This window comes from Meleagris gallopavo, chromosome 1, assembly GCF_000146605.3.
Source record: "Meleagris gallopavo isolate NT-WF06-2002-E0010 breed Aviagen turkey brand Nicholas breeding stock chromosome 1, Turkey_5.1, whole genome shotgun sequence".
Lineage (NCBI taxonomy): Eukaryota > Metazoa > Chordata > Aves > Galliformes > Phasianidae > Meleagris > Meleagris gallopavo.
The window spans coordinates 53,945,369-53,970,410 of record NC_015011.2 but is presented as its reverse complement, the minus strand read 5'-3'; the positions used below and the strand labels follow the sequence as shown (position 1 = coordinate 53,970,410).

The 25,042-nt window shown below is 35.4% G+C and overlaps 1 protein-coding gene across 1 annotated transcript in view; it reads left to right on the top strand.

The window, feature by feature from the left end:
• KDM7A (lysine demethylase 7A) overlaps positions 1 to 24,545 on the top strand; it is a 36,086-nt gene extending 11,541 nt beyond the window's left edge. Inside the window, exons 5-20 of the mRNA XM_031552680.1 lie at positions 1,092 to 1,233; positions 1,521 to 1,707; positions 2,254 to 2,416; positions 4,067 to 4,154; positions 4,877 to 4,983; positions 7,363 to 7,454; positions 10,232 to 10,321; positions 11,159 to 11,368; positions 12,759 to 12,883; positions 13,371 to 13,528; positions 17,538 to 17,635; positions 19,417 to 19,565; positions 19,717 to 19,925; positions 21,986 to 22,071; positions 23,020 to 23,296; positions 24,294 to 24,545. Coding sequence (XP_031408540.1) covers positions 1,092 to 1,233; positions 1,521 to 1,707; positions 2,254 to 2,416; positions 4,067 to 4,154; positions 4,877 to 4,983; positions 7,363 to 7,454; positions 10,232 to 10,321; positions 11,159 to 11,368; positions 12,759 to 12,883; positions 13,371 to 13,528; positions 17,538 to 17,635; positions 19,417 to 19,565; positions 19,717 to 19,925; positions 21,986 to 22,071; positions 23,020 to 23,296; positions 24,294 to 24,388 — 2,276 coding nt within the window. The 3' untranslated portion in view covers positions 24,389 to 24,545. The remainder of the gene's footprint in view (positions 1 to 1,091; positions 1,234 to 1,520; positions 1,708 to 2,253; positions 2,417 to 4,066; positions 4,155 to 4,876; positions 4,984 to 7,362; positions 7,455 to 10,231; positions 10,322 to 11,158; positions 11,369 to 12,758; positions 12,884 to 13,370; positions 13,529 to 17,537; positions 17,636 to 19,416; positions 19,566 to 19,716; positions 19,926 to 21,985; positions 22,072 to 23,019; positions 23,297 to 24,293) is intronic.
• The last annotated feature ends 497 nt before the right edge of the window (positions 24,546 to 25,042 follow it).

Here is a 25,042-nt window from a genome sequence, read left to right as displayed (position 1 = left end):
TGTTATGATGACTATAAACAGTAATGTATTCTGCATCAAAGTGTAATTGTTGTTTTGATATTTCTGAAGCTTATCTTTTGGAAAACTGTCAGTTCAGATTCAGAGGAAAGTTTGATCATCTCATTACTATGAATGTATTTTGCCCTGCCGGGTTCTGTGTTTAGGGAAAAAGCGAAAATGCAGATTTACCTTTTTGTTACTGAAATTAAAAATAAGAATTCTGAATAAATACTATTCCAAATAGGATTTGTCAGGATTATGCTAATTTTTAATTTTAAAGTGAATGTATTTATAAACGTGCATCTAGATGCATTTCTGAATTAATTTTCAGATATGACCCCTGTATAACTAAATGCACATAATACAATTACTATTATAATTTTGTCATTACTCCTTTATTTTGGCTAAGGATTACTTCTTGCTTGTCTAGTTCTACATATTTAACTTGAAATATCTGATGTATATATTTGTGTTACCTTTGCAAATGAAGCTTGCCTTATTAATTTTATTGAATTACTAAGGCGTGTGTGCTTAAAAGCTATGTGTACGAAAGGGTGAGAGTGTAGGATGTTTTTGAGTATCTGCATAGTTTTCAACATAAAAAAGCTGTTAGTAAACTATGTCAGAAGTTCAGTGCAGCTTGCTAAAAACTACAAGCTGTGAGCAGTAAAATCTGTTATTTGTAAAGAATTCTTTGTGGTCATTGTGTTAAATATTCAATTGAGTTAAATATTCAAAATTCAAGCTCTTTGTACTGTTTTTGCTAGTGAAAGCCACAGACCCAATTGTTATTATTTTAACCAACTGCAGTGATTCTGTATTATTCCTTTTATTTTTTGTTGACCATGGGTAAAGAGGATTTATTTGTACACTGTTCTCAGTTGTGTCCTTAGTTGACAATAACAATTAAAGCTTGATTTAGTTAAAAGTTGGTTTATACCAATCTTTGTTCTGCAAGAATGCTGATAGTAGCAGAGGTTTTGTGCAGAAATACATTGATTAAAGCTAGAAAAAAGTAAAATTGCTCTTGAACACATTAAATAATTCTTTTTACCTGTGATAGGATTAAGAAAGTAATCCTATTTTTACAGGTGGTGACAAAGTGATAGATGTAATAGATGTAGCAAGACAAGCAGACAGTAAAATGAAGCTCCATAATTATATTAAATATTTCACAAATCCTGACCGACCAAAAGTGTTGAACGTGATCAGCCTGGAATTCTCGGACACAAAGTGAGTATTGACTGCAATTTCTTGAATGTAGGAAGTGGTTTTCACAAAGGTGAACAGTATGTATGCAGATGTAATGTCTTTAGCACTAAAGTTAAGAGGCTGCATATTTTATGTAGACAGTTACTGTGATGTAATATGGGTATAAAACAGTTTTACTAATTCATAAGTAATAACTTTGTAGGAAATGTGCATTTAATGCTGTTGTTTGGAAAAAAAAACAAAAACAAAAACAAAAACTAGAGGCACTTGCACTTGATCTTATTTATGTATTTATTTTTTTCTTAAAGGATGTCTGAGTTAGTGGAAGTACCAGATATTGCCAGAAAGCTTTCATGGGTGGAAAATTATTGGCCAGATGATTCTGTCTTCCCTAAGCCTTTTGTTCAGAAGTATTGCTTGATGGGTGTCCAGGACAGCTATACTGATTTTCATATTGATTTTGGAGGAACTTCAGTTTGGTACCACGTTCTCTGGGTATGAAAGCTTTTTGGTTTATGATTGTATGAAAAAAAAAAAAAATTAATTCAGTATGCAGCTTTCTGTCATGGCATTATCACCTTTTCAGAGTGAAATTCTGTACTTAGAAAGACAGGTGAGGAGTTTGAAAGTGAATTAGTGATCGTTGGTGTCTCATTTTCATGCTTCTATTTTAGCACACTGTTGGTGACTCCAGAACTATAATTGGTTTGCTGACCATTTTAATTGATTGGTGGGTTTTACAGTAAAGTTTTAGTATTTATTAAAAAATGAATTAAATGAGAATCAGTGACAGTGTTGAGTGTTTTTTACATTACAAGACGCATACCCCTTCTTCCCCTTACCCTTATTGGTTACTGTCCTATTGACTAAGCTTTTGGGCAACTACAGTTGTGAAACACTGAGTTAGGAAACACCAGTGTCCCCTAGTAGAACTATGGAATTCTACCATTTAAATGGGTGCATTTAGTGCAAATGACTCAGAGGTTGTACTGTCTGCCCAGGAGGACGTGCATTTATTTACTTGATGTTTTTGTTGAATAGGGTGAAAAGATATTCTATTTGATCAAGCCCACTGATGAAAATTTGGCTCTGTATGAGTCTTGGAGCTCATCTGTCACCCAAAGCGAAGTATATTTTGGAGACAAAGTTGACAAATGTTACAAATGTGTTGTAAAGCAAGGACACACTTTATTTGTTCCAACAGGTAAGATATTACTCTTATTGTTAGGACTTAACATGCTTAATTACCAGGAATTAAGGATATCCTAAAATGACACATTACGTTATCAATATTTGTTTTATCCTGGAATTTTGAATGGGGAAAAAAAAAACCAAACAAAAACAAACACCGTGAGAACTGGAGTATGGCATAAGACTCACTAGACGGTGCTTGTTTTAAGCAACCCTTGGTGCTGAGGCAGTAATGACAAGAGTTTATTGTTAGTTTAGTCAGTGTCTGGGGAGGTGTGCATGTGATGGAATTGAAATACACATCTTCCTTGATCCTTCATTGCAGTGATGAGTGAAAAAGTGAAACTATAATGATAAAGGCAAAATGCAGTTGGAAAAACAAGGAAGTCTTCATTGTGCTGCGCTTTGCAAAGAACAGAAATAAAAACAAAGCAAGTTATAATATTAATTAAAAACAAACAAACACAACAAAACCAACACACACCAACCCATACGTCACTTGTGCCGCTGTACTCTATAGAATGGTGTATGAAAGGCTGAAATTTCCTCCACAGGCAATATAGCAGATGTGGTGCTTACTCAGCATAATTGCTAGTTTCAGGTCTTTCTCTCTTTGTGTGGTACCCAAAAACTAAAATTGGTTGGTTTTAGCTGAATGAGGGCATGGATTTAGTGCTAGCTAGCAATATATAGTTGTGATTTGGTCTGACCTTGCATCAAGCTGAGAAGCTTTCTCAGTTTATACATGTTGCCTATTCTCAATCAAAACACAAAGTAATCTGCAAATCTGTGACCAACTGCTCTTTTGAAAGATCTGTATGCATGTTAAATAAGAACAAGTCTGTGTGCATATTTTTAGCTTATTTACATTAAAAAGCACAGTATAAATCTTCAGTGCAAATTTTTAATTAGGAAGCTAATATGTTCTTTTGTACACTTAATTGAAATTATCCAGTAGCAATCAGCTGGATTGATAGTGTAGTGTTGGTCATGCTTTGCCATATTGAATGGTAGTGTTTATAGGGACAGTATTTCAATTATGTGACAAATTAGTATTCTTAGAATATCTAGACTAAGTCTTAAATTAATCATAATTTCACTGGAATTGTGAGGGCTGTATTTATTAATAATGTATAGAACTACTTCTGGATTCTTACGGTATTACTAGATGATGGGTTTTTTTGTGTTGTGCTAATAGTTGAGTTACGTAAGCAACATGTGAACATGAATACAATTTTTATTTGTCTTACTTTGTCTTTTGCTCAATATGGTTTTTCTATAGTAATTCCATTATTGTTTGTTGGAAGGAGAACTTTGGGGAATCTTTTACTTGAGAAATTAGTGCTGTTTTGTCCCCTCAACTTCCATCCAGTCAAAATGTCTTGAAGACCCTCTTAGGTTCACAACTCCTTTACTAAACTGCAGTTCAGCTAGATTTCTGAAACATATTGTAATCTGTATGTTGTTAAAAACAGGACTATTTGTTCCTTTTCCATCTCTTTTTCTCTTTTTTTCCCTTTTCCCCTAACTTTTTTCTTCTTCCTCTCCCCTTCCCCCCCCCCTTTTTCCTATCTATTTTAGTATGTATGTGCAAGTATTTAAAAATAGTCTTTCTTAAAGTAATCTGTATGTATGTACTAAGTTTCTGAATCTTTTGTATCAGGCTGGATTCACGCTGTGCTCACATCTCAGGATTGTATGGCTTTTGGAGGAAACTTTTTACACAACCTCAATATTGGCATGCAGCTCAGGTTAGTCTCAACTCTTACTATACCTTTTCCTCAGTAAATAGGATATGCTTTTAATAGATATTTTTCTTTGTGCTTGTAACCAGGATCAAATGGGTACAGGCTCTCAAAGCAGACGATAATGGCATTTTCAATTAGACTGTATCCACCACATACTCTTATTTCATTTCTACAAAGTTCGTTTCAAAACTGAAGGGTATGCATAATTTAATTAAAAACAAAGTAAACCTCACCCCCCAACCCCATTACTTTGGAGGTTAATATGAATAAATAAACCAAAACTGAGCAAGCCCAGGTGTGCAACACTGAGTTGAAATGAGCATCCTCAAGTCAGCATTGCTCAAAGGGCAGCTGTGTTTAGATTTTGTCCAAGATGTGGAGCTGTCTTCTAAACATATTGTTTTATTTATTACAGTGGAATCCTGATAAAATTCCATCTGTTAAAAGATCACACACTGGGTTTGTATCCTAGTTTTATGAAGTCCAACTTTATTCTTAGAAGTGCAGCAGTCAAACTTGATAAGGTCAGAGCCTGGATGAGACCAGAGTTGAATCTTGTCTGTGGTCTTGTTGGGGTTTAACTATGTTGTACTTGACTTTTTTTATTTAACATGGCCGTGCTTATTTTATTTTATTTTGGACATTATATCAATTTGAATAATTACATAGTTAAAAAATAAGTTGGATGACATGAATGCTTTTAGTTAATATTTCTATTTGTTCAGGTGTTATGAAATGGAGAAGAGGCTAAAAACTCCAGATCTTTTCAAATTTCCTTTCTTTGAAGCCATCTGTTGGTTTGTGGCCAAAAACTTACTGGAAACATTAAAAGGTAATCCTTGTCTTACTTTTTATGGTATACATGTGTCTGCTTTTATGTTTCATTGACAGTGGAAGAAATTATGTTGCTGCTGTTTAAACAGATGAAATGTTTTGAGCTGAAAAGCCAGATAATAATTTGTGGTGGGTTTTTTCTTGGGGGGGGAGGAAAGGGGGCAGTGGTGTTTATTTTTTTTCTTCCAAGTCACATTTTTTTAAACCATATTGTAGTAAATACTGCACTGTTTCAATTGTAGATTTAACAAGTCGTAATACAGGCTTTAGTACAAGATCTTTCTGAGAATGTCTTTAGGGTTTAAAGCTTTCTAGGGTAACTAGAGCTGTGCAGAATTTGCGTTGTACAAGATGATGTGTGTAACTAGCATTTTATAGCAAGCTACTGGAACATTTAAATTGTTTATTAGTGTTTTTTTATCCAATGCTCATAGTGTATCTGACTAATGAAGATACTCTGGTAATCTAGAGTATCTGAGATTCTGGCACAGTGCAATTATAGTACCAGATAGGATTAATCTCCCATTTCCTGAAAAGACCTTGTTAAGGCAGATATGATTTCAACATTGTCACTTTTTATGGTAGACTTCTCCCATATCATTTTAGATATTCAAATATCCTTTGGAAGCCTTTCTCTCCTTTCAATAGATGACTCTCTAAGCGATGCCACTGATTTATATCCCTGGGCTGCTTCATGATGGCTTTACTGTTGAATGTAAAGGCTTTCTTGCATTTCTGTGATTTTCTTTGACCTTTTCAGTCAAGCCACCTGTTGTCTTCTGCTTCTTCTTGTCCAAGGAAAGGCATCCATAAGAGTTTTTGGAGGAAAGATGTACCAGTTCCTGTGAGCAGTGTTAAGTGAACTTATATTGGTGTTTAACAGTAGACACCTCAAAAGGCACCGATTCTTGACCATTTCCAGTCCTTTCCAAACTTCTTTATCTAGTCCATTAATTTTTGTTATCTATACCCATGTGTAATTGAGCCTGAGTGCTGACCTCACCTTCTTTTTATCAAATGTCTCACCTCTCTAACTGCTCTGTTTAATCTTATTAATAAATATCATGTTTCAAATGATGTATTTCAAATAAATGTGCCTTCATAGGAGACTGCTGAATTTAGCCTCTGTTCTGGAAGAGATCACTTACATAACCTTTTTATAAGCTGAAAACAGTACTGAAAATTACCTGTTACCCTTTCAGCCATGAAATTTAGAAAGCTTTTAGAAATTTTACCAAATAAAGATTTTAACTTCCAAAAAAATTTTCTTCTTGAAAGCTTTCTTTGGTAGGTCTCACATTTGTGTAATTAAAATTTACAAATGTGTCAGAAAATGTACGAGTTGTATCCTGCTGGAAAATCAGTGGAATATATGTTCCTGAGTAACCTAGAGATAAAGCTGTGTGTTTCATCTCTTCCCCTCTTTTATCATTTGACTCCTTGCTTGAGTGGGTAAACTAGGAGCCTCTTGTGACACATGGCTCTTATCTTAAGTGAGGATTATGAAGCTTTTTTCCATGTTAATTTTAATCTGTGACTTATTGTGAAAATTCAGAATTTAGTCTTTCATTGCTAGAGTGATGGTTAAGTTGGGCTTTGGCATCATGTTTCCTGTCTGCTAAATGTTTACCAGTCAGAATCCCTTATTTTTAAATGAGGATTCTGACCAGTTCCGTTGTGAAATATAATTACAAATACCAGTTTGTAATACTCTGAGCACATGACTTTTAACTGTACTTTGTGAAGTTCAGGCTAGTAAGCAAAATTGGCACACTCTATCTTTCTGATTCTTTTAATGAAAGGATAACAAAAAGTCATGCAACTTTTGGTTTTGTCTTTTCATGGGCAAGGAGTATATTCTGATGCTGTGAGTTTTATGGCATTCGCCTAAATTTTTCTCTGCAGTTCTTGGGACTTAAGAAGAAGTGATTTGTCCATCAATACAGTGCTGAGTAGTTTTGATTAGTCTTATATAACACAGTCGATTTTTTCAGCTGCAGTAAAAAAATAAAAAATATTTTAAAAAATCTAGTGCTAAAAAATGTAGTGCTGCGTTGTATTCTCAAATTTTTATCAAGTCAGCCAGTAGGCAGTTGGACTCATGCTGCAGCTCAGCTCAAAGGCCTTGCTATTCTTCTCACACCCTTTAAGAAGTAGGAACTCCACTGGAGAACTGTGGTTTGGAAGTAGAACTTTGTTGTTTTTTTTTTTTTATTGAGTATTCATGCAAATACAGAATGTAGTATTGCACAATTATTTGCACAATTTTTTTTTTTTTTTACATTGTTGCATAATAGCAACTTTATTGGCTGAAGGATAGGTATCATTCTACTGTTTTCACTTAGTGTGTTTTTGTTGGTATCTGTGTCCTTCTTAGAACTGAGAGAAGATGGTTTTCAGCCTCCAAGCTATTTAGTGCAAGGAGTGAAGGCTTTACTTACTGCTTTAAAATTATGGATGAAAAAAGAGGTAAGTACAAGTAGTTTTATTTACTGTTTTGGTGAACTCTGACTTTGTTTAGAAGTAATTGAAGATACTTAAGATTATTTTTCTGTTAATGAGTAATGAAAGGCTATGGAGAGTATGTGCTGCTGACCTGGGGAAGAGTCATGAAAATTTTATATTGTGTGACGCTAATGATGTCTTAGCCCAGCGAGTGAGTTCTTGTATGATGGCTGGTAGAAACAGAATCTTGCTTCATCTCAGCATGGGATAAGAATTCTAGAAAGGTCATTGAGCCTTTTGTTTATAGTGTCAATTCATCCTTGTCTGAGGCAATGGAGGTATGAAATGCTGTGATATTTAGGATTTTCCATCAATGTGAGTGCTTTAGAGAGTACATCTCAGGTATATCTAAATTGCTGAAAAGTCGGTTTCGATTGAGGAGGATATTAACTTCACTAGAGTACTGTCCCTGATGAGGATTTGCTGGCTTGTAAAATCGTTAGTGTGTTGTCAACATTGGCTTTGCTGTTACTCTCTAGGAAGGCTTATTTGCTTTGGCACAGCACTGGACTCATCTTCACCAAAGCGGCGTTATCCTCATTTCTGCAATGTTTTAATACTGCCTAGAGTTACATAATGCTGAGAATAGAGATTGAGTGATGCTAAAATATTTTTACCTGTTCATGTCTTGATTTGAATTCAGTTTATGAAAGGTTTTTATTGGTATATGTATCTTCTGATTTCTCTGGTGCAGAGCGTCAGTCTGCAAGTTGGTTAATATGCACAATAAAGATGATGACTTATCCAGTCATCTGATCTTTTGGATTGTAGCTCTGGCTTCCTTCCAACTTACATAAGCAACAGGCCTCAGATTCTATTTTTAAGATGTTTGATCCATGTACCAGTAAGATTATTTGGGGTAACTGTACTGTTGTGGGCTTTTTTTTGTTTTTTGTTTTTTGTTTTTTTTTTAAATAGCTCTTTATAAAATTAATTTTATTTATATTTTTTTTTTCAAAGGATTGTGTTTTTACGTTATCAAAACGCTTAACTGTGATGGTAATTTATAAATATTGGTGGATTCATGTGCCTACCAGGACTATTTGAATATATATATATTCTTGATCACCTGTTGTTTTTTTTTTCCCCAGCATTTATAAGTGGCTCTGGGCAGCCTGGTCGAGTGGTTGGCGACCCTGCCCATGGCAGGGGGGTTGAAACTAGGTGATCCTTGGGGTCCTTTTCAACCCAGGCCATTCTGTGGTTATACGATTCTATGAAATGATTTCTTGACTTCAATGTATCGCAGTTTTTTTCCACCATTTACTTTACCTGCTTAAGTATCAGTTTGAGTTTATTGACATATTTTAAGTTGCTTGGTTGGATTTTTTTCCCATAATTATTCTGATGCAGCTTAGTAGTTAGAAAGTTTTGATGTAAAGAGATACCTTTTATAGTAGCAAACAAGTGAGCTTGCAGATGGAACTTCCCTGGCTCAAAGTACTTGCACTTTACCTGTGAAATAATCCATTTCTTCTGATACAAACTGTGTTTGCTTTAGAGAGGCTTGTCAGTATTTTTAAACCAAGTGAAACTTTCCAGTCAGTGTTTTGGAAGATTGTATCAGAGTTGCTTCCTCTTGCAGTCATCATGGACAGGAAGGCTCTTTGGGACAGTCCTTATGTTGAAAGGACTGAGTGGTCCTAAAATTATCATTAAGTTACTGGAAAACTTATCTGATGTCAGAAATGCTGTGTTCCCAAGTATGAAGCAGAATATAAAGGTGATGCACTTGAGAATGAACAGTGGTAAATAATAGCAGCAGATTTTATCTTGCCTGTAGCATTAATGATACTGAAATGAATATAATGACCTAGGAAGCCAGATGCAGTGAAGTATGTTTACAGTATCAGTTTGCTTCTAGCAATAATTGTTGAATAGCAATAATTTTTGAAGTGCCGATAGCTGAAAGTGTCTGTGGGACATTTTTCCATTTAAATAGTTAATTCAGGGGATACCAGAGTTCATGTTAGACACTCTGTTCTATGTGTGAGTGTTTTGTCTGCTTCATTTTAACTAAGTGTGTCTTGGGGCAAATTTAAACTAGATACAAAATACAAAACTTGTTTTCCTAGGTCTAAATGTAGAAACTTTGGGCTTGCTCAGATTGGTAATAAATGTATAGTAGATCCGTCTGTGCTCTGCTACTATTTCAGAGGATTAAAAGGAGCAAACTCTTACAGCTTTCCAAGTTGTTTTCATAGGGAATGATATTGAATTGCTTTCTCCAACCTACCACATTTTACACAGGCTGAGAAGGTCATTTAAAAAATGAGATATGAGGCAGATGTCTAAAATTTGCTTGTTGGTTACTCGTTCTTCATTTGCTATTTAGGATATATTATTTCATAGCGAAATTCAGTTTTTTGAAAGTCTTTAATTATTTTCCTAAGTGTGTCTCTATACTGACTGTGCTGAAAGGGAAGTAAAAAAGTTAATTATGGAAGAAGAAAATGAAGCAACTATCAGAATGGCTTTGTATTAACACTTCTTTGGAGTTTCTTGGACAAACTGTGAGATGTCTAACTTTGAGCCCTTGTATATCTTGAACATCACACGCTGGGGAGTATCTGCTCCCTTCTAAATCTTGGACTTGAAGCTTTGGTTTGTGTATTTCTGCCCTGGCAATTTGCTGTAATAATTAAATTAATCAGGTCTCTTCCTTCAATTTCTTTTTCCTGTAGTTTTGTTTATTTTATACTACCTCTGCTTAATTAATTATCTTCATCCTTTGCATGCAGCTTGTAACAGAACATGCCTTTGAAATTCCAGACAACATTAGGCCTGGACATCTCATAAAAGAGCTCTCAAAAGTGATTCGTTCCGTAGAGGTAAGAATGGAGGCAACCCTAAACTCTGTAGAAAAGTCTTTGAATCAGGGCCTTTGCTGATTATATTCACCTTTGTATTTATCTTAATGTTCGTTTTCTAATAGATTAAGAGAAAACTGTTGGAAATACCATGAAGTTTGTATTTCAGATAAAGTATGGTGAGGATGTTTTATGTAATTGTTAAAAAAGCTCACACAATCGTAATGGTGAAGTTATCTGTAAATTTGTATTTCTAAACTGAACCCACACATATTTTATTATTATAAATTTATATATTGCTTATATATTATTATAACATAGAATATATTATATAATATATATTATATATATTGCAATAATTATGGATGTTGTGAGTTCCTTTGAAATTCTGTCTGTATTCTATTCTTCCAGCCCCTTGTCTGTTACTTGTTGTCCAGCTGCCATCTCATTTTTTTATGCTTTGTCCCTGTTTGTTGTATAGTCAGTGTTTTAGGGTTTTTTGCTCCTCCTACCCTCCATTGTAGCAGAGTTTTGCTCCTTTATTCCTTAATATCAGTTCTTGAAACTACATTTGCATGTGGAAAGAGTTCTGAAAACTGAAGGCAATACTAATCTATTGGCTGTAGTACCCTGCCTTCACAAATAAAACCCTGTATGTTGGTGCTGAGTTCTGTTATGGGAAAGCTTAAAAGCCCCACGTGGGGATGAAGAAGTATATAATTAAACCTTGTACAGCAAATAATAGCAAATATATAATACTTCTCTAAAAGTTCTTAAAATTTTATTGATATAACTTGTATTTTATTAGAGGAATGGGTAGCAGCACTTAATTTTTATTTTTTATTTTTTAAATTAAAGGAGGAAAACAACAAACCAGTGAAAACTCAGGGAATTCTTGGTGTGTGTTCAGCTTCACGGTCTTCACATGAAACAGCTTCTCCTCACCACTCGAGACGAAGGGTGAGGAAACTGCGAGACCATGCTACCAAAACTCCTTCTAATCTGGATATCTTAGAACTCCACACAAGAGAGGTACTGAAAAGGCTGGAGATGTCACCGTGGGAGGAGGCAAGTATTGTGTTACATAAAAGAAAAACAAAGCCAGAATAGAATAATTTCTAACATATTTTCAAAGGGAAAAGGTTTTAATGTGCATAAAGAAAGCAGCCTACTAATCTTTGCTGTATGAGCTATGGGTAGATAGTTCTCCTCATAGAACTTTCTCTCTTCCTTGGTGCTTTTTTGTGGACCTTCCTTCAACATTTTTTCCAAAAACGCCCTGAATCCATCACCTACTACATGCATAGTTTTTGAACTAAGGCTGCTGTAACTATTAGGTGCTACTTTGAATCTGCTCTGTGCAGAAAGTGGAAAGCTTTCAAACCTTTGGTTTCAAAGGTTTGCGTCTGTGAAGCTCTGTGCCAGACCTACTTCTCTTTTAGGTGAGCTTTTAGGTAACTGTTTACTATAGTTCAGTTACTGTAATTTGATGAGCTTCATTTTTCTTTATGTTTCTGTTTTCTCTATGACTGTGTCTTCCTTCCAGTAAGCCTAAGATTGCCTTGGTCTCTAGCGTGGTTTTAACTGATTAGTTGTATTTACAACACCATCACAGACTGTATGAGAAAGATGTAGTCTCTTGATATATTATCTTTTCAGATTTGATGGCCTCGTTTCAAAAAATAGAAGCAGAAATGGGAGAAAGAGCATGAATATGGAAATAAGTAACCTTCTGCAAGGAAATAAGTAGTTTTCTGAGAATGAGAAATGCAGACAACTGTGTCGGGACCTATTGACCTTTATAAGACAAAAACAAGAGACATACATTTAGCTCCCAAAGAAAAGAAGCTGAGCTTCAGTTTTAGCACGAATAATAGACCTGTGCATTTGTGTATTTAAAATGTTTAGGAGTATCAGTCATTGTCACTTAACATAGAAAAATACTGTTCTCGTTTTTAAAAAAAAAAACAACAAAACAAAACTATTGTCTTCATTCCTTGTTTAGTACATAAACCTGTTATTTGATTCTGTAAGAGTTTGTGTCAAACATAAATTTCTTTTGTCCTAGAAAGTTTTTCTTTAGATGGGTTACTTTCCATTATGAACGTTTTGCTGTACTCTGAGTAAATTCTGGAATACTAATTCTAGAGAACAGACAGCTAATCCAGGAGTTGCTTTATCAATTCCCAGCCCAGCTTCTCAAAAAGAAATCCAAAAAGAGTATTGTAGAGATTTTGCAGGTATTACAGATGCTTCAGGAAACTGTAGATGATTCGAGGAAAAGGAAGAAACAGCTAACTGCATCTTCTGTGTAAACATGTTTTGTCTGAGCTTTCTTCAGTTGGTTATCAGAAAAGTAGAACCATCCTGGTGTTGAGTTGAAGCTTTTGTCATGTGCAGAAAAAGTGATCTAATTTATAGAAACTAATACTAATCAATAGTGTTTTTACTTCTTTAGGACATAGCAAACTCAAAACTGAATGGGAGATTTAACAAGCCCTTTCAACCGTCTTCTACAGTACCTGACTGGCGAACAAAGGACAACGATCTTCGCCTTGTGCTGTCAAATGGAAGAATCATTAGGTACAAATAGTTGATTGGGAATCACTTATTCCTAGTCACTATGGACCAAGAACATGCTATTTTTATAATAATAGTGTTTATTTTTTGTTTCTGTAGCTCTAAGTTTCCTTTTAAGATTCACGTGAAAAATATAGAAGAAATATGTTGACTGTTGTGTTTGCTGTCCCCTAGTGGAATCACAGTTATGGAGTGAAGAGTAGGAGATGCTTTGCAAGCTCCTTTCCTATGACGTTTCATTCAGTTGCTCAGTTGGGTCACTGTATTAGAGTAATTTTAATTAAAGATATTTTGGTGTAAAGCTTTGCACCTGGTTGTTAGTTACAATTGCCTAGGGTGCAAAACGGGAGTATATGCAGTTCAGAACCAAGAGGTGAATATAAGAGAATGTTCCTGTTATTGTCTCAGTGACGTCCTGTAAATAATTAAGTAAGAGAAAACAATTGCTTTGCATTCGTAAGAATAATATGTTATTTTTCTTGTGAGACAGAGATGAAAGACGTCCGTTTACAGATCGAAGTCTTTACACGGCAGATAGTGAAGACGAAGATGACAGGACAAGGTCGAAAAAGGTGACTGTTAAGAGAGAAGATCAGACCTCAGGATTTGAAGGAGAAGGGAACGCAGATGCCCAAAAACCACTGAACAGTAAGCTTGTCTCTAAGCCCTATCAATTCAACATTTTGATGGTCTTAAGGAGGGTCTAATATTGTGATATCTGACTGCTGTTTTACTGAAGTATAGAGAGGATAGACTAACAGATCGAATAAATTAGTATTAAAAATTGCAATAATGGGTTTATCAAGTGTTACTGGATATTTTTATTCTCCTGAAGAAGCTAACAGCAGTTGAAACAACAGTAGAGTTGAAAGCAAAGCTAATCATTTTACATTGGTGCCATTTTGGATACTTTCGTCATCTTTCAGAGTGGAGGTTTAATTGGTGTTTTAGGTATTATTTGAAAGTAAGGTATTTGTTAATGTTGGTCAGTTCCATAACGTAGGAATGCTGATTTATTTATTTATTTATTTAATCAAAATTTATCATATAATTCACTCAAGAGGATTAAAATTCATCTGGTACCAACCCCATCTTATCTTTCTTCTTTTGTGTTCCGTTTGGTGGCTACTTATTTGATGGTACAATTTTGTACACTTTGCCTAATGAACAGGTTTATTCCATACAGGCAAAGAATAGAACTTAGCATTAATGAAATCTTAATGCTTTCAATGTTTTCAGTTATGTGCAAGGTTGAGGAGGAATTCAGTATTGTCCATAAAACACTCCTCTTTCCAGTACTTTGTATCTAAATCATCTATCACTAGGAGTTTGTCTTTGTTGGCCTTTCTGTAACCTCAAGTCTTTCTGCTAGGTGTTCAGCAGTGCTGATCACAAAGTCTGTTAGTGAATTACCAATAGAAAATGCCTGTTTTCTGTACTTTTTTTTCAGTAGCTCTGCCTGAGTATGGTGAAAATTCAGCACTTGTTTAACTCTCTGTTTAGTTATGAAATTCACATACTTTCACTGTAGGGCTTACCAGAGGCTGAGAGGATGTGTATTATGAAACTAAGGTCAATGTTTATAAGATAAATAATTAAAAAAAAACAGCCTCTAGAGACTTTCAGTTCCCTTGGTTTCCTGCACATCTGTAACAACGTTTATGAGTCCATTGTCAGCCTGGTAAAATATTTAATTATTTCTGCTAACAAAGTGGTTTGTAATCTCTGTGGACTTGTGAAGGGTCACAGAGGACAATGTTTAAAAATCTGCACAAGAATGAGATCCTCCTATGTACTTAAGAACAAAAAAGGCAAATGCTTATTGGGTAAAGGTTAGGCATAATGTTGCGTTTATCCACTTAAAAAAATTAAACTAAGTTTTACACTTGAATTGAAGATCAAATCATACATAGAAATGGTATATTTTCTTAAAAATTGTTGTTTTTACTTGATACCTCAATAATTTGGCAGAGGGCATCTAAATCTAAGAAACATTTAGAACTATAAGTGAATGTTGAGATTCTTCCAGAGGTTGAGCACTCAAGGCTTTCACTAGTTTGTAATTCAATGGTAAGAGTGTGCAGACCTCTCTGTTAAGAATCACCTACTTCTGGTTATGTTATTTTGCCTAACCTGAGGGCTTACAGAGAGGGAGAAATTTTTCTTTGGCTGAGAATTCCATAAATGAACTACCTGTTTCTATAAACAGGCTGCTGCCTTCCATTGTTCTTACTGGGCTTTTGGCCAAGAGATAATGTCTGTAGAGAGATGCCTTTAAATAGGTCAAGTTATACAACTTTGCGTATCATGCCAAGATTTGGGTTCTAAATGGTGACCAAGGCTTAGGAGAGATCTGGTATAGAAAACAGAAAAAAAGGAAACTAGACACTTGTTCATTGCTTTGCTCATGGCTTGCAAAATAAACAAGAGTTAGAAATGGACAGTGGTTTGGCTGCTTGTAGGTATATTTGCACAGCCAAACTGTGCAGACCAAACCTGAGACTCATACAATGTTATGTCATATATGGCAGTACCCAGCCCCAGATGAAACAGAAAATATGAGGTTCTACATTAGCATTGCTTGTCTTACATCTTATATCTTCACTATTTTGGTACTTAACTAGTTATGTGCATGTCTTGTCAAACCATTCACCTTCTCATATATTTTGGTAAAGGCTTACATTTCTTCTTAGAAGTTTTGTTGATTAAATATTAGGAATTTCGAGTTTCCTAGAATTGAAATGAGAGTAGTTCTTGAGGATCCTTTATCAGTGTTATTTTTTCTAATTGTGGCTCACTATTCACACACAAATTTTTGCCACTTCTAACTTTGGAGAAGGGTTTTTCTTGAAAAAGGCATGATATAGTATTCTAAAGGAGAATTCAGTTGAGTTGTATGATAGTGTTATTTTCTGTATTGTCTGTTCTATTACTTATCCTGGGAATCTTTTTCTTTCCTTTTTTTCCTTAGGCCAAAGGTTTAAATTATCATCAGAAATCTTCCCCTCTTCTCTTCCCTCTTTTTTGATCTACATTCATTCAGAATATGTACTTTATTGTCATATGTTGAATATTTTGGCCTAAATTCGTTTACAGTTTTGTTGCTCATTTACTGTATTGGGATAACCCTCACAGTTCTTTGTACTGCTGTTTTAAGTTTAGTTATAATTTGGTCTCAGGCTTTCATTTTATTCCCTTTTTGATAATCGGTCTTATTCTTAGCTTTCTTCTAACTCTTAAAATTTCAGAACTTATTACTATTCCTTGGAATATATTTGATGCCTATTTATGAATCTTGCCACAGTCCACAGTAGAAACAAAATCCTACTGGAAATAGGTTACCAACTATCTCTCTAATGCTTGTATAATTAATTAGCTACAAAGATTGCATTCTTTTTATGTTTCATATAAGTCTGTCAAAAGAACGACAACATTCTAACACTAGTTGTCTTTGTTTCATAGCTGATTTCTGATCTGTGTTAGTACTTAATATATGGTACTTGTTTCAGTTTCCTATCAGAGACTTTGTAAAAAGCACTTCAGAATTTTTATGCTGCTTTCTTTTCACACTACTTTCTTGACATACATTCAAAAGTTCTTGATTCTGTTATTGATACATGTCTTTTCTCCAAAACATACTTGCCAGGTAATCTGTGTATTGTAGTCTTCCGTTAATTTGTACTTAACCAAAATTTCAGCCAGCAGCCTGGATATAGATACACAGCCTTAGATGATTCTGAACTCTTAAAATTTGATATTTGGAACACAGGCTGTCCTAAGAGGTGAATGCTTCTGAGAGCATCTTAGCTTTGTATTTGAGTTCCTTCAGGATTATAAAAGTAAATCAGGTGGACTAGATGGCTGATTTAATTGATTATTTTGTCACATGCCAGTGTTTTTGATGTCTGTTTTGACAGGTCATTCTCTGATTGTACTTTATCTTACTATTAGCAAAAATTCTACTCTTCACCCCTTTCTTTACAGATCTTGATGTGATGAAAACCAATGAAAGAACATTGTGAATCATCACAATAATATTTTAATCTTCTGTAACAAATCGTCATTGTAACCTCTGTTTGGCAGCTCTGCAGTAGCACAAAGCATTCAGAATATCTGAATTGTGATTGTAAAATTGCAAGTAACACAATGTTTTGTTGTTTTGCTTTTTTTTTCCTTTGCCTTTGTCATTGAGTATTTTCTGACTTCTGTGAGTAGTGTTTCTCTGTGACCACTCTTATTTTTACAACAAGGGAAATCTCAGGCTTAGAGTCTAAGAGTGAATTGCATCTAGTGCTAGCCTACTCCACGCTTTCTGGGACCCACTCCTGACTTTAGCATATATACAAAAGTGACAGTTGTCTGAACTGTCATTGTTGCCACCTGTGCAGTTTGTGTTCTTTGGGCAATAAAAGGTGCATGTGATTTCTGTTCCTCTGCCCTCATCCCGTGAGCCACTTTACAAGTCCGCTTGTCAACAGTGGTTGATTCAGAACTTTGAGGAAACTTGACTTGTGAACCAGATCAGTGAATAGTTATGTTTTTGTTATTGTTGAAAACAGATTGTTAACACAGAACTGTTAATTTTTACATTCCTCATAATTGTTAAATATTCCGTTTAATAAATATTGACCTTTATATTTTAATTTTCTCTTCACAGTGTTCTTTGAAAGTGTGAAATCAGAACTCAGGAAAGGATCCTCAGTGTACTCTGATATTTCTGATTCAGAAGAATCTGAGCCTGATTGCACTACACAGGTAGGGCTAGAAAAAGTTAACAAAGCAATTCAGGATAGTTTTGTTCACTTCAAATTTATCTGGGAAATAAAATATTTAATGCTTGTTCAAGGCAATATTTCAAACTCTACACTTTTGCCTCATTCTTAATTTATTCTTGTACTGAGGAAAGTGGCAAGATGTGCCATCTTGAGCCAAATACTATGATCTCATTTGCCATTAAGATGGGATTGGCAAAGGAGGACTCTGCTCTGGATCATACAAAGGCTGGGAAAGGATAAATAACAGTTACTGTGTTCATTTCTTCTATAATGAAGCTAAATTTAATCATTTGAGTTATGAGTGTCTGCCATGCTGTTTCATTTTAAAGCATGGTTAAATGAAAACAATCCTATAAATATCCAATTTATTTTTAATAGCCTTAAGTGGCTAACCCCTAATGAGGCATTTCAGACTACTCAAAATAAATGGAGATCCTCCTTTTGAATGCCTAGGCTTTAAATGGTATCTTTACAATTAAATTAAATACTTTATACAAGCATGTAACCACCCTTGGATCACTTTGTCATGGAATGAAATGTTTTGTATTAAATGCCACCGATTCCTTAGTTGCACTATGTTCTTCAGCTTCCTAATTTCTAATAGTATTTAATGTTTGTATTTTTTTGTTGTAATGATGTATCCAAAATGAATTATCTCAGTAGTTCCTGTAAATCTTTCAAATGTTTTTATATTGCAGAGAAGATCTTAACAAGACAGTAGCTTTCTTACTAATGTCGAATTGTAGTTATAACATCATTACCCATTTGTGTCACTTCAGAAGTGTCGAAGATTAAAGAGCTTCTTCTGAGAAAGAAGCTATTGTTTAAAAACATCCCCTGGTGATCTGCTGCATTGACTTGCAGTTATTGTGGTTGGTGGTGGCAGTCTTGAAGGGCTATGATCTTCCATTTTCTGATCTTCCACTCTGAAGCCTATTATTGAGTTATCACCTATAGTCTTTGGCTTGAATTAAAATGTGTTGTTGTCTGTACTTGTTGAAAATAATTAGTCTGAATTACTGAGCTGAATGTATCTATGGTAGCCCTTTCTTCACTTAAAGGCATGTTAAGATGCATATTGTTACTTCACCTTTGAGAAGGTTTTGCTCATACAAGCTGTAATCTCGTCAGGAGTTGACAAGCACTTTCATTCAAGAAATTAGGCTTTTCCAGTATAAGTGAGGCAACACCTGCTGTGTCCCTGTTCTTGCTGTGTTCTGGGTTTACCTGAGAGCTATCACTTGTAGATATGCTGCTGATGGAAGTTATCTTGCATTTGTGAGAGTGGGAGTGAGAAACTGTTAACTGTGGCAGCACATGTCTCATTATAAGTAGCAGGAATAATTCTGGGCTGCTCCTTGGAACTCTTGTTCCATATTTTTTTCCTCTACTTTGAATACTGAAGAAAAAATAGTCATTAGTCTTTAAAAATGAATGCTGTCATTTGTGCATGCTTTAATGTTTGTAGAGTTCTCTGTAAGAAAAAAAAAAAAGTATTTGAAGATGCTTGCTGCAATATTTGGATAGATAATATCTTAGTTGTTCATTCAAGTTAACTGCATTCTGGATACTATATGTATATGTGCCTACATGTATCACATATATACACACATGTATATCAAAATGTTATACTTAGAAGCTCTAGATTGGGTGTTTTTTTGTTTTGTTTTGTTTTTTTGTTGCTTTTTTAATAAATTAAAGTAGCATCTCTATTTTAGATGGCATGATGACAATTCTGTATACTGTTTGCTTTTGTTTCAGCAAAAGGATTCCTCCACAGAGGAGTCGGAAAGCTCAGGTGATGAAGAGAAACAGGAAGTAACATCAAATTTCAAGGAGGAATCTAAGGTCATGAGAGACCTTTGTCAAACTACCCAGAAGCCATCCAGAAATGAAACTCCCAGTAAAAAGTAAGCACATTGTTGGCATTTGTTTATAAATTAGTATTGGGCTTTTTCACACTAATATTTATGTTTCTGCTTTATATGAACATAAAAACAATTCATTCAGGGAGATTTACTGTTCTATTTTGAACTGTTTCATATTTACATATTTTTCTAGGGAATGTCCTACCTCGACAAGTACAGAAGAAGAAGCTATTCAGGGCATGCTTTCTATGGCAGGATTGCACTATACCACATGTTTACCAGATCATACTCAAAGCACAGACTGCACAGATAAAAGAACCTCTCTTCAGGAACAAAGAAGCTATCCTAGAAGTAGGCATAAAGACAGACAGCCTTCTCAGAGCCACAAAACAATAGAATGTGGTAAGTATCTGAATTAATGACACCACTGCTCTCTGCTGTGTTGAAGGAACTGCTTAGAATAAGTACTCAAAGATTTAAGAACTGTAGTCAAGCTTTTAAGTAAATTGGAGCAACTTTTTAAAAGATGGGAGCTTTTAGTTTTCTTCTGCTGTAAAAACTAAAAGTTGCTTTGTAAAGCAAGGGCAAACTTAGCTTGAGAAGTCATCAAAACACATCTTCTAAGTGTTGTCACATATAAGTTTTGTGACATTTTAATAAGAATGACAAAGTTATGGTTAGATTGACAGTGTATTCTCCTTCAAAAAAGATTGACAGAACCTACATAGTTACAGCTTTCATGACGTGTGTTACACAGATATCCATAGGAATGTGCTTGAGTTCTTTCATGTAACTTTAGAAAGCACATTCAGGTTTATTCCTGAAATTCTGCTATGAAAGCAGTTCATTAAAGGGGATTTTAATCTTGAAGAGGAGAATTCAGAGATTTGGTGTTGTTTTTTTTTTCCTTTATGTTTTTGTCAGAGGCATTTTAACATCTGTGGAAAACAGGCATTTGTTAAATACATTTTGGGAATGACAGACAACAGAGCATTTAACACTAATTTCCTCAGAGGAATCAAAATCAGTTTTTGAAACAGAGAGGAAAGGTCATTATGTGTGAAAATTCTTTGCATGAGAATGAAATTAAAGAGGCTTATAATTGAGAAAAAAAAAAAAGAGAACCTCAGTAGCAAAAGGGTGCTAATTCAAAGAACTAACAGTACCTTGAGTTTGAGCACAAAACAGAAAAGCCTGGTATCATGGGCTATGTTTCAATAACTTTAGCTGTAGGTCCTTAAAAACCTATCAACCAGCCATCTAAATGAATAAAACCAAAATAAGCAAAAAAACTCCAAATAACAAAAAGAAAAACACATGCAAAAATCCTCCACCCCAGCAAACCACACAGACATACACATCACACTACAATCACTGTGCCTTTATTAAAAATGTGACCCCCTGGTTAGTTAACATGATGGATTGACTCAGGCCTGCAGTTAAGCGTCCACGCGGCTGCTTGTTCCTTCCCCTGCCCTGCCTGCCCTGTGGGATGGAGGAGAGAATGAGAAGAGCATAAGAGGGAGGACTCATAGGGTGACATGAGGATAGTTTAATAAATGAAAGAAAGATGAAAAGGAACAAGTGGTACAAAGACGATCGCTCACCACCTCCCCTACACAGAATGTTGCCCAGCCAGTCTCTGAGCCACAGGTATATTTGTATACAGCCTTCCTCCTTGCTCCCCTTCTCTGCCCCGGCCTTCATTGCCAAGCAGGATGTGATGTGATAGGGAATATCCCTTTGACCAGTTCAAGACAGCTCTTCAGGTTATATCTCCCCAATAGTCTTCTCATTGTGTGAAGGCAAAGTGGTAAAAATAGAGAACTGTGACTGTGTCCAAGCGCTGCCCAGCATAGCCAAAACTTTGATGTGCTACCAACATCATTTTAGCCACTAATCTAAAATGTAGCTCCACATAGATTTTTATGGGAAAAAAAGTTCCAGCTGACCCAATATATTATCAGACCTCACATTAAAGAAGTTAACTGTGTTGTAAATGTTTTCGATGTGGAAACTCCTACGGTAGGCCTGGTAGCTTAGACCTTGTTCCATATATTCTACCCAAGCAGCAAATCAGTGCTTAGAAAGAAACAAAAGACAAGATTGGTGGGAGCTAAGTATAGGCAAAGTCATGGCGGAAAACTGAAAACTGTGGTGTAACAGAGAAAGTAAGATATCCTCAGTATCGGTATTTTCAAACGTGTACAGTTGTGTTTATCTGATCTTCTTATGGAGATATATGAGTCTAATTAATCCTTTTTATACTGCAAGATTGCTTTCCTGATTTTAGTATGTGGAACCAAACCAGTCTGACAATTTTTTTTTAATATCTAGGGAAAATTTTCCATTGTAGTTTTCTTTCTTTCCTGAACTCATTTTTGATGCTGCTCAAATATATAATAAATTTTATATTCCTGATTACTGATTTCAAAGTTTAAGCTTGTTGAACTTCTCTTCAGGTAGGTCTGTGAAGGAAGAAGAAAGACACTTGGGGGCTTCAGCGTGGGCTAGACACCTAAATGAAGCTTCAAGAATTACCCCTCAGGTAAAACAATCTTCTAAAACTTTTGAACACATTTTTATTAAAAAAAAACAAACACATGAAGTTGTAAGCACCTAAATGGGTAGGTGCTTACATACTGAAAATCTGATAGCAGTTCTGGTGCTGGTAACCTAGGACTGTATTTCCGTCATGCTTTTTTTTTTTCCCCATTCTTTTGTTTGTTTGATTTCCTTTTGAACTCCCTGCTGTCATAGTGACTACTATTAAGATGCTTAGTGCAGTATCTTGAAAAAGAAAATATATTTTACAAAAAACGTGAATTCAGTCTGTCTGGGGAAGCACTGTATTGTTTGCTTGCTGCTTTCAATTAGAGCTCCAGAACAAATTCATTAAAAAAAAAAAAATCCCCAAAATTTATACAGTGAAACTGATGAAAACCTTTCAATAACCAATGGTAGGAATAGCATTCCAGGTCTAGGTGGAATCCAGGAAGGAATACATAAATGAAAAACTAATTTTCTTACTCTCTAAAGTTTTTGATGGTTTTTTGATAGGTTTGTCTCTTTCTATGCTAAATGTTTCTAATATTTTTCTAATATATAGAAATATAAAATATTTCTAACAGTTTTAGCATATGCTAAAAATATTAGGAACAATTCAAATTACAAGATAAGTGCTGTTTAATAATTGTATAATAAATGCATGCTTTGTAGGTTTTTTTATAATAAAGTCTAACTACATTGTATTCTTTACAATGTGTGTATAACATTGCCTTTAAGTGCGTATGAATTACTCTGATTATTATATTGTATACCTGATTTCTAAGAGGAACCTGTACTCGTGGAAATGATGAAGTGGTTGAAGACTGGTGCAGTTGCATCCTCTTTTTAAAGATGTAGTAGTGTAATTAGAAAAACTGTAGTGAATTTGAATCCAGGAGCTATTAACTTCCACTTTTTCTTCTCTTTCTCCTCCTCATTTCCACACCAGGATACGAGTAAAACACAAAAATATATCAAGAAAGAGGGTGCATCAGAGGCTAATCATAAGGTTCAGGAAAACAGGAGCATCGTCCACAGCAGTGGCTTGAGTTTTCAGCATGGCAAGTATATGCGAGACTCCAGTCTAATTCAAGGAGAGTGCCGGCTGAGCGACGGCAGCCTCAGCCCTGACAGGCCGTATGGTGAAACATCTTTGTCTGTTCCACTTCATCCAACGAAGAGGCCAGCATCAAATCCACCCCCTATCAGCAACCAGGCGACAAAAGGTACTACTTATCTCTCTTGCCCTTTTGCCGGGGAAAGAAGGCAGGGGAAAAGTTAACGATAAACACCTAAAGTAGAGGAGCCTGTAAACATCAAAGAGTGTGGAGGAGGAAGTAAGGGAGATCAGACTGGCCGCTTGGCTTTAATTGGAGTTTGTAATCAGGAGGGAGACCAACTTTTTACATGGTCTGATAGTGACAGGACAAAAGAGAATGGTTTTAAAGTAAGAGAGGGGAGATTTAGGTGAGATATTAGTGGGAACGCTTTCACTCAAGGGTTGGTGAGGCAATGGCACAGGCTGCCTGAAGAAGCTGTGAATGCTCTATGGCTGGATGCGTTCAAGGCCCTGGGCAGCTTGATCTCGTGGGTGACAACCCTGTCCACAACATGGAATGTAAATGGAAGGGCTTTAAGGTCCCTTCCAACAAGCCATTCTGTGACTGTTACCACTCCGTCTGCAGTTGTATCTGTTGTGTGTTCATCACAGGGAGCAGAACAAACTGAACCACAGCTGTACTCTGAAACAGTGGCCTGAGTCAGGTTTGTTTATCTAAGGAAAGGTTGGAAAACTGTGCCAATTGAAAAAGAGATAATTAAAAATTCTGATGACCATACTGCTTGCTAGTTTATTTTGCATTTACTCAAGGGTATGATTTATGTGAGCAGAATTCAGGGAGCTCAGCATAAGTTTTCCCCTGTCACACTCATTGCCCTGCGATAGGCCAGAACTATTTGGAAATAGTAATATCACTTTATTTATGCTAATGCTAGCCAGTGTTAAGGGAAAACAACTCCTGCTGTTGTTAGAATTCTGATGCCCCGTTTGATTGCTCCGAAGCAGATGGACGAAGAGCACTTATTGAAAAGTGTTTCCACGTGAAAATTTTACCTGCTTTCAGCTTGGAAGTTGGATTTCGTTTTTTTTCTATGGCGACTTAAATTTTAAAAAAGAAAATTGTTTTAAAATTCCCAATTGAAGTGTTTGATTTCATTTTTCAGGCAAACGTCCAAAGAAAGGAATGGCAACTGCTAAACAGCGCCTTGGGAAGATCTTGAAGCTGAACCGCAATGGCCACGCACGCTTCTTTGTTTAATGTAGCTGCTACTTCTACTACTGCTGTCTTTCCTATACAGACCAGTATTGAGGTCGACAGAGCCTGGAGCTGCTGTTTTTCCTCTGCTTGAAGCAGACTTGCATGTACCATACAAAACACTGCCTGATGAACAAAAACAACAACAACAAAAAAAAAACCCAACCCACAACCCAATGCTGCATTTTCACTGTGCCACACCTGCTCAGCAATAACCATTTGGGAATGGGGAAATCTTCGGAGAGACGTGGACTGTGAGAATTAGTCTCTCATCAGGGCATGAATATCATTTGTTGCTGGTAGTTTCTGACCTAATCCATGAGGGGAAGATGATGAAGGTGGTTTATCAATAATTTATTTCTGATAGATTTTGACGACTTTAAAATTCATTTTAAAAACTATTTATTTGGAAGACTTTTTTTTTGGTGGGAATTATTAATTTAGATTTAAGAATGTGAAAGCTTTTAATTGTTTTGATAATGTATGTTTGGTGCAGTGGAGAGCCACATTAATGGTGATTATTCTGGACTCCTAAACTTGTTATTCAGGTTATAGTCTTAAGTAGGAATGAGATGCATTATTAATTATTTTTAAATTAAGGCTTATGGAATCTTATTATTTTTTTTCTGCTCTTGATAAGCTATTGTCTGGGCTTCT